The 15,663-nt window shown below is 45.9% G+C and overlaps 1 protein-coding gene across 3 annotated transcripts in view; it reads right to left on the reverse strand.

The window, feature by feature from the left end:
- The window catches only part of KIAA0513 (KIAA0513 ortholog), a 183,909-nt gene that overhangs the window by 70,031 nt on the left and 98,215 nt on the right, over nt 1-15,663 (reverse strand). For all 3 annotated transcript variants that reach the window (XM_030204555.1, XM_030204557.1, XM_030204556.1), the window contains exon 2: nt 11,285-11,814. In XM_030204555.1, the coding sequence (XP_030060415.1) occupies nt 11,285-11,598 (314 nt within the window). In that variant the 5' untranslated portion in view covers nt 11,599-11,814. The remainder of the gene's footprint in view (nt 1-11,284; nt 11,815-15,663) is intronic.

Genomic DNA, 15,663 nt, shown 5'->3' on the forward strand with positions numbered 1-15,663 from the left:
CACGCGTGGGATAAACATAAAGGAATCCTGTTCAGAAGGAATGGATCCTAAGGAGCTTAGCCGAGATTGGGTGCCGGAGGCGGGACTGGTGGTTGGGAGGTGGGGATGGTGCTGGGCAGACTTATACGGTCTGTGCCAGAGCCAGTAGTGGGAGGCGGGACTGGTGGTTGGGAGGAGGGGATAGTGCTGGGCAGACTTATACGGTCTGTGCCCTGAAGAGGACAGGTACAAATCAAGGTAGGGTATACACAAAAAGTAGCACATATGAGTTTGTCTTGTTGGGCAGACTGGATGGACCATGCAGGTCTTTTTCTGCCGTCATCTACTATGTTAAGGATTTTCGTGGTAGGCTTTGGTGAAGAGAAAGGTTTTCAACGATTTGCGATTTGTCTGGCACTACCACATAAACAAAATATAGAACAGGAAAAGTTCTCTACGATGACGAATCACAGAAGGCAAAAGTAGAGACTAATAGACGATTCACCACTGGAGACGTGAGTCCAACAGTCTTTATTATATCAGAGATAACGACCCGACACAGGCCGTGTTTCGACGCTAAAAAGCGTCTGCATCAGGGGTCAATAAATACACCAAGTAATGAATGCAAAACGAAGAGTCCTACTTGTATATGTGTTGTCAACTCACTGATCACGTAGCACCAAATAGAATATGCTGGATACAAACTATCAGAGCACACGGCCTGTGTTGGGTCGTTATCTCTGATATAATAAAGACTGTTGGACTCACGTCTCCAGTGGTGAATTGTCTATTAGTCTCTACTTTTGCCTTCTGTACTACCACATAAACAGCCAGCACCCCATTTCCAAGCTGTTTCTGTCATGGGTTGCTCCCCACTTGTACAGTCTCAGAAGCAGCTTATGAATCAACATCTATCTCCTGTACGTGCTCTGTCGATATTCCTGCTCTAAGGCTCCCAGTGGGGGATGGGAACTGTGCACTCCCAGTTCATCTGGTGTCCCATAAGTGGTACCACCTCTGGAAATAGTGACAGTCTACATAACCAAAATATGCAGAATAACAGCCCCAAAATCTTGGTTATTTTAAATTAAAATTTGAACCTGATAAGTTTGATGTGACAGTAACAGTGCAGATACTCCTCGGATGTAAGGCCCAACTGATTCCTGAAAACCATGTCTGAAGTCAAAACTAATAGGTCCCCGAACGATGTTACAAAAGGTGACCTAGAGGTGAAAAAAACTAAGACCAGTACTCTGGAATAGACTTCCTGAGCTGGTACGTCAAGCTCCATCTCTGGCCGTCTTCAAATCTAAGCTAAAAGCCCACCTTTTTGATGCTGCTTTTAACTCCTAACCCTTGTTCACTTGTTCAGAACCCTTATTTTATCATCCTCATGTTAATATTCCCTTATCTCTTGTTTGTCCTGTTTGTCTGTCCTAATTAGATCGTAAGCTCTGTCGAGCAGGGACTGTCTCTTCATGTTCAAGTGTACAGCGCTGCGTACGTCTAGTAGCGCTTTAGGAATGATAAGTAGTAGTAGTAGTACTCTTCAGCTTCCAATCTATTGTACAACCGAAAGGGCGAGATCTGCAGGTCATCTGAAATGCTGCTGGGGCGAAGTGACCCACATAATTGTTTTAAGCTCATGTTTCTCTCCATTTGAAGTCTGATAAGAGACTCCTGGTTTCAAGGCCACATCCCTTAGCAAACACGTGTATTACAAAAATAACAAAAATAGCCCACCAGAGCCCCCCACTGCGGGACTTTCCATGTGCCTGTTGGCCCCTCTCCATCCACTGTCCCCTTGGCCGGCGGCACAATCTGTGTACAGGACGCTCTTCCTCAGCCTGCACAATCTGGAAACATATCTGGCCATGCTCCAAAGCTTTCAGTGGAAAAGACTAATTGTTATAATTTGCTGCAGTGCCCTGGCTCAGAGACTGGTACTGTCACACTAAAAGCTTGTGACATCTCTTCACCTCTGTCTCCCCTTCAGGAGCCCTGGAAGCCACATGACTGCCAGTCTCTTCTAATTAGGTTCTATGTTGATCTTGTGCTATTAAATCCAGGGTACAGACAGCCTCTAATTCTGATTTTCTTTTTCTCCAGAAGTGAGTTTCTACTTCCATCTCTGTATTCTTTTATTTCCTTTTTTGAGATTCATAGGATGTTTATATGTCTGTGAAATGCCCCTTCCCAAGGCTGCTGGTTCCTTGGGGTGCTGGACCTATTTATGAAGGCAGTTCTGTACCAGGAAGGCCTGGTAGGACCTTATTCTACAAAGGAACAGAGGAACCGACCTTCTTTTACAGCATACCAGTGTAACCACACAAATGCATGTGTAAAACTTAGGAGCAAGCGATTTCACCAGTCACCGAGCTGGTGTAAGTGTAAAGGTCAAAGATACGTGTGTAACGCAACGTGTTCTGTAAGTTATGAGTGAAAATGAAAGCCCCATCCAGACTCCGTCCCTTTATGCGCCCACCTGTAAAAGACAAGTTCTGTAAGCTATACACATATTTAAAAAATAGTGCTAATGTGGAATTTGGGCATTTAGGTGCATAAATGTTAGGGTCTATTTTATTTATTTGTTGCATTTGTTTCCCACATTTCCCCACCTATTTGCAGGCTCAATGTGGCTTACAATTCATCGTGGATACTGGAAATAGAAAAGAGTGTACATTTGGTTTTACAGCATGTTTTGGGTACATGATGGTGAAATACATGATAGTGTTAAAGCCATAGACATTAGATGCAATTCCCACCTATTTGCAGGCTCAATGTGGCTTACATAAAGCCGTAATGGCGACTGCCATTTCCAGATTGAGAAATACAAAATGGTTCTTAAGTGACAGAGTAGATTAAGCAATCAAGTGTAGCGAGTTCATTTCTGTCATGAGAAATAGAGTGGTATTGCTATAGAGTTCATGAGTGACAGGGAAAGTTAAGCAATCAAGGGTAGCGAGTTCATTTCTGGCATGAGAAATAGTGGTATAACGATAAAGTTCATTAGTGCCAAAGGACAGTTAAGCAATCCAGTGTCGAGAGTTCGGTTTTGTCCCGTTCTGGTATGGGTTTCGTTGTCTGGTATTTAGGATGGATCATTGTGGTATGCCTTTTCGAACAAGTTGGTTTTTAATAACTTTCGGAAGTTTGTTAGGTCGTGTAATGTTTTGATGGCAGTCGGCAGGGCGTTCCATAGTTGCGCGCTTATGTAGGAGAAGCTGGATGCAAATGTTGATTTATATTTTAGTCCTTTGCAGCTGGGGTAGTGGAGATTGGAGTGGAGGAGTGGCCTAGTGGTTAGAGTGGTGGACTTTGGTCCTGGGGAACTGGGTTGGATTCCCACTTCAGGCACAGGCAGCTCCTTGTGACTCTGGGCAAGTCACTTAACCCTCCATTGCCCCATGTAAGCCGCATTGAGCCTGCCATGAGTGGGAAAGCGCAGGGTACAAATGTAACAAAAATAAAATAGATACTATTGGAGATTCTACATGGAATGTTGCTACTATTGGAGATTCTACATGGAATGTTGCTATTCCACTAGCAACATTCCATGTAGAAGGCTGCGCAGGCTTCTGTTTCTGTGAGTCTGACGTCCTGCACGTATGTGCAGGACGTCAGACTCACAGAAGCAGAAGCCTGCGCGGCCACATTGGTGATCTGCAAGGGCCGACTTCTACATGGAATGTTGCTAGTGGAATAGCAACATTCCATGTAGAATCTCAAATAGTAGCAACAGTGGAGGAGTGGCCTAGTGGTTAGGGTGGTGGACTTTGGTCCTGGGGAACTGGGTTCGATTCCCACTTCAGGCACAGGCAGCTCCTTGTGACTCTGGGCAAGTCACTTAACCCTCCACTGCCCCAGGTATAAATAAGTACCTGTATATAATATGTAAGCCGCATTGAACCTGCTATGAGTGGGAAAGCGTGGGGTACAAATGTAAGAAAAAAAAAGATTCAGGAACATGCGTGCTGATCTTTTTGCGTTTCTGGTTGGTAAGTCTGCGAGGTTTGTCATGTATACCGGGGCCTCGCCATGAATAATTTTATGAACCAGGGTACAGATTTTGAACGCAATATGTTCTTTAAGTGGGAGCTAGTGTAGCTTTTCTCTTAGGGGTTTGGCGCTTTCGTATTTCGTTTTTCCAAATATGAGTCTGGCTGCAGTGTTTTGGGTGGTTTGGAGTTTCTTAATGATTTACCCCCTTAAAGGGCAATTCTATAAAACTTTGGTGTCCCCATTTACGTGGGTATGTTTGCACATACTGAGTAAGTGTTAGCAAGGCACCTAAGCACTATTCTGCAAAACACCCGCTTTTTCCATAGTGTATATTTGCAAAGCTGGGGTACACAGGGTCGCAGCAGGGTGGGACATAGGTGGGGGCTCCCATTTCCACACATAACTTACACTAGCTCTATGGATGATGTAACACAGGGTTGCAGCAGGGGGACATAGGTGGAGGCTCCCATTTCCACACATAACTTACACTAGATCTATGGATGATGTAAGTGTAGGCATCTGGTGCACTGATACCGGGCTTCACTTGTATTCTAACACAGAAACAACACACCTAGAATCCATTATAGAATAGGCTTTCACTGTGGCACCTAAATGGAGGTGCCCAATTCTAGATTTGCCCCCAAAATACCTCTTCACACAAGACTATCCAAATGACCCAACTTAATTCGCGAACCACTCCTCTCCACCAATATTACCAATACCTTAATCCCTCCCACCACATCCCTTCCTAGTGTCCTACTTCACACAATTGTGCTATCTCTGTGATACTTTGTTACCAAACATTGTAAGCCGCACTGAACCTGCTATCGAGCGGGAAAGAGAGGGGTATAAATGCTACAAATAAATAAATAAATAAAATATAACCAGGTGCCCGCATTTATATGCACCTTGCACGTGTGAATGTACAGAACATTAGTGATTACACATGGAGATGTAGACTAATGCACGAAAGGGTCAACAGGGCGTGTTTAAGTGGCATAGCGCAGAAAAGCAACGGGGCACACACGTGGGCAGGACATAGGTGTGTCTCCCACCTATGTGCATAACGTACAGAATACTCTAAGTTACTTTTGTCCCTGCCGCGTTTACACCACCAGTTATATCAAGCCTACGGCTAGTGTCGCTGCGGGTGCGTAAACTTAAAGTGAACCAATAGTAAAGGGGTATAGCTAGGTGGGGCCACGGGAGCCTGGGCCCCCCCAAATTTCGTCCGGGCCACTGGTTTGGCTGGCGGTGGTCCCCAACCCCCGCCAGCCAAAGCCTTCTTTGGTGCCGGTCTCCAGCGCAGCCGCGTTCGCTGCCCTGCTCTTCTTTCTTCTTGCTGACGTCCTCCTGTGCATGCTCAGTTTCACTTAAAGGAACATGCAGGACGTCAGTTGCATGTAAAGGAGCATGCACAGGAGGACGTCAGCAAGAAGAAAGAAGAGGGCAGCGAACGCGGCTGCGCCGGAAAGGCAGCTTTGGCTGGCAGGGGTTGGGGACTCCTGCCAGCAAAGGCATTTGTTTTTGCGGGGGGAGGAACAAGGCGGTGAGGGGAAGTAGCAAGGTGAGGGGGAGCGGCGAGGTGGCAGACTAAAATGTGCCCCCAACCTTGGGCGCTGGCCCCCTCCCACTGCGAGGTCTGGCTACGCACCTGCAATATTGGTGACGCTAGTATTCTGTAATGGAATCTGGGTGTTCAGGTGCCACAGAACAGGCTCTCGCTATGTGGAACTCGGCCACCTTTACCCACACTCTCTTGAAGCATTAAATGTATAGAATACTGCAATTCACGCTGGCAAGCGTACAAGTGCGTAAAGACCAGTACAGCTTAGTAAATGCAAAAGGGGTGTTCACGGGGGAGGGGCATGAGGGTGTCAGAGACGTAGGGTGCTTACGTAGTACTGTAAGTTACAGTGGGGGAAATAAGTATTTGATCCCTTGCTGATTTTGTAAGTTTGCCCACTGACAAAGACATGAGCAGCCCATAATTGAAGGGTAGGTTATTGGTAACAGTGAGAGATAGCACATCACAAATTAAATCCGGAAAATCACATTGTGGAAAGTATATGAATTTATTTGCATTCTGCAGAGGGAAATAAGTATTTAATCCCTCTGGCAAACAAGACCTAATACTTGGTGGCAAAACCCTTGTTGGCAAGCACAGCGGTCAGACGTCTTCTGTAGTTGATGATGAGGTTTGCACACATGTCAGGAGGAATTTTGGTCCACTCCTCTTTGCAGATCATCTCTAAATCATTAAGAGTTCTGGGCTGTCGCTTGGCAACTCGCAGCTTCAGCTCCCTCCATAAGTTTTCAATGGGATTAAGGTCTGGTGACTGGCTAGGCCACTCCATGACCCTAATGTGCTTCTTCCTGAGCCACTCCTTTGTTGCCTTGGCTGTATGTTTTGGGTCATTGTCGTGCTGGAAGACCCAGCCACGACCCATTTTTAAGGCCCTGGCGGAGGGAAGGAGGTTGTCACTCAGAATTGTACGGTACATGGCCCCATCCATTCTCCCATTGATGCGGTGAAGTAGTCCTGTGCCCTTAGCAGAGAAACACCCCCAAAACATAACATTTCTACCTCCATGCTTGACAGTAGGGACGGTGTTCTTTGGGTCATAGGCAGCATTTCTCTTCCTCCAAACACGGCGAGTTGAGTTCATGCCAAAGAGCTCAATTTTTGTCTCATCTGACCACAGCACCTTCTCCCAATCACTCTCGGCATCATCCAGGTGTTCACTGGCAAACTTCAGACGGGCCGTCACATGTGCCTTCCGGAGCAGGGGGACCTTGCGGGCACTGCAGGATTGCAATCCGTTATGTCGTAATGTGTTACCAATGGTTTTCGTGGTGACAGTGGTCCCAGCTGCCTTGAGATCATTGACAAGTTCCCCCCTTGTAGTTGTAGGCTGATTTCTAACCTTCCTCATGATCAAGGATACCCCACGAGGTGAGATTTTGCGTGGAGCCCCAGATCTTTGTCGATTGACAGTCATTTTGTACTTCTTCCATTTTCTTACTATGGCACCAACAGTTGTCTCCTTCTCGCCCAGCGTCTTACTGATGGTTTTGTAGCCCATTCCAGCCTTGTGCAGGTGTATGATCTTGTCCCTGACATCCTTAGACAGCTCCTTGCTCTTGGCCATTTTGTAGAGGTTAGAGTCTGACTGATTCACTGAGTCTGTGGACAGGTGTCTTTCATACAGGTGACCATTGCCGACAGCTGTCTGTCATACAGGTAACGAGTTGATTTGGAGCATCTACCTGGTCTGTAGGGGCCAGATCTCTTACTGGTTGGTGGGGGATCAAATACTTATTTCCCTCTGCAGAATGCAAATAAATTCATATACTTTCCACAATGTGATTTTCCGGATTTAATTTGTGATGTGCTATCTCTCACTGTTACCAATAACCTACCCTTCAATTATGGGCTGCTCATGTCTTTGTCAGTGGGCAAACTTACAAAATCAGCAAGGGATCAAATACTTATTTCCCCCACTGTATACACATAAATGCCATAAACCTGGCTAAGTGCGCATGCCAACATCTAGGCACACGGTGTGGCAATGTTTCTGACTCTGGCAACTGGACCCCTTCTGTAAATTCCATTTTCGGGTTCCAGATCACCGTATAATTAGCGGTCCCTCCTAGCCGTGAAGGGTCTGAGAGAAAATAACCAATGACAGGAAATGTACGAAGGCAGTTTCAGGCCTCTCTGCAGACTCAGATACCTTTTCCTGGGGCTAAGTAAAATTAACCAAACGTAACATGCAACAGCTTGGAGGGCTCCTTTTCGAGATGGCTTAATAAAGGATATTAAAAGGGGGGCAGTTATTGGAACACCTACCCAGATGCAAAGCCCACAGTATTTTGCACCCAACGATAATAGGCAAATTTTCAAAAGCAGAAGTCCAAGTGTATTTTCCCTTTGAAAATGGCACTTGGATTTTACACCTGCTTTTGTGCATCATTAATTTGGCTGACAAACAGCACATGAATATATTAAAATGTGATCCTAATTCTGCTCAAAATAGGCCCCTGGAACACCGCCTCTAAGACCAGTTAAAGTAAGGTATTTTTAGTTGGGTGAAGAAGGGTCAGCAATTTTCAGACAGCATTTATAGGGGTAAACGGCTATTTGAAAATCGCCCCAGTGTGGACAGAGAATCCAGTTTTCTCTGGGGCAGGTATCATTTGATTGATAGAAGTCCACAAAGAGTTGCACTTCACAGGACCGGTACGGTGAGCTCTGAGAAGAATTACTTACTTAAGGGGCAATTTTGAGTGGCCTTGGTGTTGCCAGCATATGGGGGCTTGTGTGTATTTGCTCTTATTTGAGAAGGCTGAAATACCATGTGTGAAGAATTCCACATCCTTTACCCTAAACACCCCCCCTCCCAAGAAATACCTTTCTCTGCTACGGTGAACTGTGAAAGTTCTCAAAAGGGTCATTTTCAGCTAGGTCTAACTAACCGTGTAAATGATGGCTTTGAAAATTCTCTACTCCCCAGAAATTCAGGAGAGTCCCTGTCACTCTGCATTCCTCTAAGTTCCTCATTTCTGGTCCCATGGCCCGCTCCCACTCCGCAGACCCTGCCACTCCAGGTAGTGTTGATTATATCCTATTTTATGTAATAGTATATCCACTGGTCTGGCGATCGCCTTATCGGTACATTGTAAGCCACTTTGAGTCCGCATCCGTGTGGAAAAAAGTGGGGTATAAAAGTGAAGAAATAAATAAAGAACACCAAAAGAGCCACAGGAAGTTCTCCTCTAAGTTTGAGAAGGTAAATAACTGGGGGGGGGGGGGGGGGGGGGGGGGGAGTACAAAAGAAATAAAATCTGTAAACAGCAGGACGTGTTTTATGTGCAGTGTGTAAATCGTCTAACTATACCGCCTGTTTCTTGCTCTCGTCTCAAGGCAACAAGACACTGCGTTTTTACATAGCACACCAAAATACCAACCAAAGGGTAAAGGTAAGAAACCCCCCCCCCCCCCACGTATAGTTCAAATACCAGTACAGGAAACTAGGGGTGGACCAGGAAATCTCAAACAACCTCTGAGGCAGACGGCTGTTCCGTCGAAACACGGCCCCGTGTCGGGCCATATACCGTATTTTTCGGACTATAAGACGCACTTTTTTCCCCAAAAATTTGGGAGGAAAATGGGGGGTGCGTCTTATAGTCCGAAGGTAGCGTTTTTGGACCGCCGTCCCGTACTTACACGATGCCATGTTCCCTAGTGGTCTAGTGACGTCGGGGCAGGAAAGAGCCCCCTCTTTCCTGCCCATCGCGCTGCTCTCCGTGCTCCTCACTGCTTTCTGACGGTCTCGGCGATATTCAAAATGGCCGCCGAGATTCTCGGGGGCTCTTTCCTGCCCCGACGTCACTAGACCACCAGGGAACATGGAATCGTGTAAGTACGGGACGGCGGTCCAAAACTCGGACAAGACGCACCGGAGCACCTAGGTTTTAGAGGAGGGAAAAAGGAAAAAAAATTTTTTCCTATTTCCCTCCTCTAAAACCTAGGTGCGTCTTATGGTCCGGTGCGTCTTATAGTCCGAAAAATACGGTACATATCTGGTGCTGAATAAAGTTACTTCAACCCACCTTTGGCTGATGAGCTTTCCTGGTCCACCCCTACTTGCCTGTACTACTACTACTTAGCATTTCTATAGCGCTGCCAGGGTTACGCAACGCTGTACAAGTTTAAACATGGGGAAGGACAGTCCCTGCTCAAGAGAGCTTACAATCTAAAGGTAACAAACTATGTAGTCAGTGTAGGTATCATGAGTGGGGAAGGTGGTTAGGCGCCAAAAGCAAGGGAGAAGAGATGGGCTTTGAGTAAGGACTTGAAAATGGGCAGGGAGGGCGCATGGCGTATGGGCTCGGGAAGTCTGTTCCAGGCATAAGGTGATGCGAGACAGAAGGGGCGGAGTCTGGAGTTAGCGGTGGTGGAGAAGGGTACAGATGTACTGGTATTTTTACATAGCACCATTTTTCTAGAATGCCTTGCCTCTACCAGTTAGCTCTGAAATTTCCCATACGAAGACATCTATTTTTCCAGGAGCTCCGGTTGACTAGTTATTTAGCCAACAGCATTCCACTCCTTTCCCCTCTTTGTTCCCTTCCACTGCTGCTCCTCCTTCCTTGCTAGGCTCTTCTTGCATTAATGGTGTTCTACTTTGCTTTCTTTATCAATGTTGTACACAGCTTTGATCTGCTGTGAAAGGCAGTATATTAAGAACCTCATAAAAAATAAGTCCCAGTACCCCAGAGTCGTCATAGGATAGGAACTGAAAGCCAGGAAAACCAGTTTTGAACTTACAAAGAAAGGTGGTCAGTTAATGAATGCCTCAATTGATCTGAATAAATCTGGTTTCCAACACAGTTGCTGGTAAGTGAAACGAACACTATCACGCACAACTGTTGAAGAAATATGTTAGCCTTGCTAGCCCTTGCTCTCAGTAAAATACAGGCCAATGGCTCATAATAAGAGCTAGGCTTCTTAAAATCAAAATCATCTCTGATACAAAAGAGAGCTAGCTTGAGGGAATCAGTGATCACCTTTGGCACAGTTACATTTCACTGTACCAAGTGCTGAACTGGCAAGGGAGGGGGCATTTGCTCTGAGACTGGCACCTACAAGACGTCATGAGCAAGAGTTGCTATGGTTGTGTAGAGATAGTACTGGGTCAGCTGCTCCCCGGGTGAGAACATCCAAAGGAGGGGGCTAGGGGAGAGTTTGGGGAACATGCAAAGTCATCTAATAAGATGCGCTCTGAGCATATCTTGTTTATACTTAGAGCTTGATAAGGTCCAAGAACCTTGGTGACAAAGCTAGTGTCCATTGGAATCAATTGGGTCAGAATAGTATATAAGGAACAGTCTGAGGGGTATTAGATCAGAAGAAGAGAGCAGAAGACTCCAGAAGGTCAGACAGAGAGAGGACGTGTCGTGGACTGCTGTTCAAACCATACGAATACCTGATTTGCCTGTACTGCTATTGGTAAGATTGTAATAAACTATCTTCTTATATCCCAGCGAGTCCTTCTGATTATAGAGTTCGTTAATTCCTGGACTGTGTAAGAGCAGTCTGGGGAGGATGAGGTCAGAATAGGTGGGGGAACACACAAATTATATACACTGTCTTACTACATGTTAAATATCTGAGCCTCTTGGCAACGTACAATGGAAATGCAGCAGTAATTTTTTTTCTCTTTAGCAATTATAAAAAGAAAGCATGATGGCCCCCGAGGGCTGGAGAGTTCCTTACCACCCTCTCCTGCTTCCTCACCCGCCAATGAAGATCTTCTCCACGTACTTCCGCATGAACTCCCTCTGCTCTGCCATCACCTCGTCCTTGGCTGACTCTGTGCTCTGATTGGAGGAAAATGACTCATTGGAGGAGGATCTTCTGGAGTAATTCCTGTGATGGTTGGGCGAGTCCATCATGTCGTTCTCGCTGTCTGCAGATTCTGTGGCATCGCTCTCCTCCTGGTCTGCAGGATGCCCATCGGCCTCCAGCAAGCCATTGCCACTGGGCATCAGGATGACAGGCTCCTCATCAAAGTCTATGAGGTTGCCCACCGGAACATCTTGGGACTCCATGATCTGGGAAGGGGCAGAAGGCAGGGGGGAGCAGAGTTTAATCCTTTCGCTGATACAACAGTTTGCCTCTCTGTTTTGTTAATTGAATATTTATGACTGTTGATTTGAAGTTCAACTTCAGGCGAACTCAGCAAGTCAGAGGAAGCCCCCTGCCCAGAGAATCGTGATGTCGGAGGAGTCACCCTGTATAGGGCAAGCTGTGCTGTCAGAAGTCATCTGAAACAGAGAAATACAAAGAGTGAGGAAGAAGCCAGACAATGATTACATACATCTGTTAAGTTCCACCACCTAAGAAATGGTCTGTAAGCAACTGACAAAGGTCCTTCTATTACTGGTTCCATTTTAGACAGATAACAGCAGATAAATGCCCAGCACGTCCTGTTTGTTCACAGTCTTCCAGCCCTATCTACCCAACACAATTCATAACATAAGGATCTGTGATTCTTTACTGAATTATTGGACAATACATACAGCACAGCAACGTACAATGAGCTTTCGCCTCTAGAGTATGGCAAAGCACTCGCCCAACATGGTCACCATCAGTGGTGTCCAAAAAAGGCACCACACTGACACATCTACATCTGAAGAATTCTGCTTGGTTTCTATAGGGGTAAACAGAAATGCTGTAGGTACAAGTTGCATGTGATTGGGCTGATCCTCAAGTTGTAGATTACAGCTCCCTCTTTCCTTCACTGTGGCCTGTCCCAGGAAACAGTATATAGGAAGCAGGCAGAAAGGTACAGAAAACAGCCGCTGAGAATACTGGAGGCATGTATAGGAGGTGACGTTGTCCACGTGCTCAGCCTCCAGGTCTAGGCTGCCTCATATTTCCGAGTCAGGTGATGCTCTACAGTTGCATCACACATCCTACTTAATTTATGGGAACACTCATCACCCCAAATCTGCCCCTGTTGATCTCAGGCTGTAGACACTAGAAAGAGTAGGAGGGGGAAGATGCCAAGGATGGCCATTCTTTTTACTTTTGGTCTGAAGATTTCTTGTTAGAGAATTGAAGGGACATTGCAAAGGTCGGGAAGGGGAGGGGGCACTGAGCACTACAGGATAGAAGGAAATAAAGAAGGGGTCTGAAGGTGAATGCGGGTGCTGGAAAGAGGGTGGTAGGGACAGACATGAGGTAAGTGGAGAGAGAGACACTTTATGTGTGGTGGGTAGAGGGGTCTATGGGATGGAGGTCACGAATGGAAGTGTAGGAGACAACAAAGAGAATGGTTGGGAGTACACACAGACAGCGGGGAGTATGGGGAGAACGGAAGAGAGATGGAGTGGGAGGCAGGGGTTAAGAGTAGTAGCAGAAACAAGAGAGAGAATGGAGGTGGCGAGAGATGGGCACAATGTGCAGGGGAGAAGAGGGTTGTGAAGGGATAGCACTGGGAAGGTGCGACAAAGATGGCTCACAATGTGTAAGGAAGAAGTGTATTAGGAAGGGATACTACTGTTTGTGGGGGTCTATGGAGGGCCCCCTCCCCATTCCTTGTTGCACAAAAAATTTAGCACATTTACTGAATCTCCTGCTGTAAAATGTCACCACACACCACTGCGTAGGTGAGACCTTTATACTGGATTTAGTCAGTACATCTGTGACTAGCTTTTGTCATGTCAGTGAAGACAGTGTGGGGCTGATGAAGGGAACATGGCTCTGGAGAATTAGTCACTGTTATACTGAAATAGTCCAATAAAAATATCACCTGAAAGTTATTTTCTGATCCTTATTTCCACATATTCGAGTTAAGTCATCAGGATTATTGTAACGCTCTATACGCAGGCTGCCAAGAACAGACCATCAAAAACCTCCAAACAGCTCAGAATACTGCAGCCAGACTTATCTTTGGAAAACCTAAATATGAAAGTGCAAAGCCCCTAAGAGAGAAACTACACTGGCTCCCGCTCAAGGAACGAATCGAGTTCAAGATCTGCACAACTGTTCACAAAATCATTCATGCAGAGGCACCTCTATATATGCTAAACCTAGTGGACTTACCGCCCAGAAACGCCAAAAGATCGGCCCGCAAATTCCTCAATCTGAACTTCCCCAGCTGCAAAGGAATGAAATACAAACAGGCCTTTGCGTACAAAAGCACACAGTTATGGAACGCACTACCTATGGCCCTGAAATCCATGGACAACCTACCCAGCTTTCGCAAATCCTTGAAGACACATCTCTTCAATAAAGCTTACAAATAAAACCCTTCAGGATCTAAATCATTCCCTACACAAATACAACAAAAACACCTCCCATATGACACTAACTTACACATCTCCACCTAAATCACCTCGTACCTCAGCTTGTTAGTGACGGTATATAAGATCATGTAATGTACATAAGAACATGTAATGACTGATTCATAACACCACTCTGTAAGCCACATTGAGCCTGCAAAAAGGTGGGATAATGTGGGGTACAAATACAATAAATAATAATAAATAAAATAATAATAACTAACACAGTAATCGCAATGTTTGATTTCTGTAGAGTTATAGATTTTAGGCCTCTGTATCCCACGTTTTTAGACTTCTGGAGGGGTTTTTGAAGTGCTGTGAAAAGGTCACACTTTCAGAGGAGTGCAGGTGAAAATTGAATAATTCTAATACGAAACATCTAACATTTGAACTGTGTATCAGGCTAGAAGTAGACGCAAAGATCACGCACCCCACGTAGCGAACACACTGGAAATGCTATCAGTGCTTCCGACGTCAGGTCACCCATCTCTGCTAGATGCTTAATATACGTGCTTGAAAATTCATCAGGCATCCAAGAACTGCCCAGGCAGGTCTACAATCCCACTTCATACAGCTCACCGTCACAAGCGCACACACTGGTGAATATTTACTACTAATAATTTCCTCTGCTCCATCAACTTTCATATCCTGGGATTTCACTAGAAGTTCTCTTCCTTGTAATTTTTGCCTGAAGAGTGGAGGCCTTCTGGGTATTCCAGTACCTCCTTTCAACAGCAATTATTGATTTCTGCTCTGTATCTGAGTCATCACCACTAGGAACTCATTTCATCTTGGGATCTTGGCATCATTGTGGTCCCGGGGTACATTCATAGCAAGTTATCCAGAAGTCTAGGCAAGTCAATTATCTTGACTCTACCAGGACAACTGGCACATACAGATGAGGTCATCTAAACTCAGAGACTCGCAGGGGAAACGAAGAGTTCTCCTGCACCCTAAGACTAGGTCACTACTACTACTACTACTACTACTATTTAGCATTTCTATAGCGCTACAAGGCATACGCAGCGCTGCACAAACATAGAAGAAAGACAGTCCCTGCTCAAAGAGCTTACAATCTAATAGACAAAAAATAAATAAAGTAAGCAAATCAAATAATTAATGTGAACGGGAAGGAAGAGAGGAGGGTAGGTGGAGGCGAGTGGTTACAAGTGGTTACGAGTCAAAAGCAATGTTAAAGAGGTGGGCTTTCAGTCTAGATTTAAAGGTGGCCAAGGATGGGGCAAGACGTAGGGGCTCAGGAAGTTTATTCCAGGCGTAGGGTGCAGCGAGATAGAAGGCGCGAAGTCTGGAGTTGGCAGTAGTGGAGAAGGGAACAGATAAGAAGGATTTATCCATGGAGCGGAGTGCACGGGAAGGGGTGTAGGGAAGGACGAGTGTGGAGAGATACTGGGGAGCAGCAGAGTGAATACATTTATAGGTTAGTAGAAGAAGTTGAACAGGATGCGAAAACGGATAGGGAGCCAGTGAAGGGTCTTGAGGAGAGGGGTAGTATGAGTAAAGCGACCCTGGCGGAAGATGAGACGGGCAGCAGAGTTTTGAACCGACTGGAGAGGGGAGAGGTGACTAAGTGGGAGGCCAGCAAGAAGCAGATTACAGTAGTCTAAACGAGAGGTGACAAGGGTGTGGATGAGGGTTTTGGTAGAGTGCTCGGAAAGAAAGGGGCGGATTTTACGGATGTTGTAAAGAAAGAAACGACAGGTCTTGGCGGTCTGCTGGATATGAGCAGAGAAGGAGAGAGAAGAGTCAAAGATGACCCCAAGGTTTCGAGCTGAGGAGACAGGGAGAATGAGAGAGCCATCAACAGAA

This window comes from Microcaecilia unicolor, chromosome 5 (genome assembly GCF_901765095.1).
Source record: "Microcaecilia unicolor chromosome 5, aMicUni1.1, whole genome shotgun sequence".
NCBI lineage: Eukaryota > Metazoa > Chordata > Amphibia > Gymnophiona > Siphonopidae > Microcaecilia > Microcaecilia unicolor.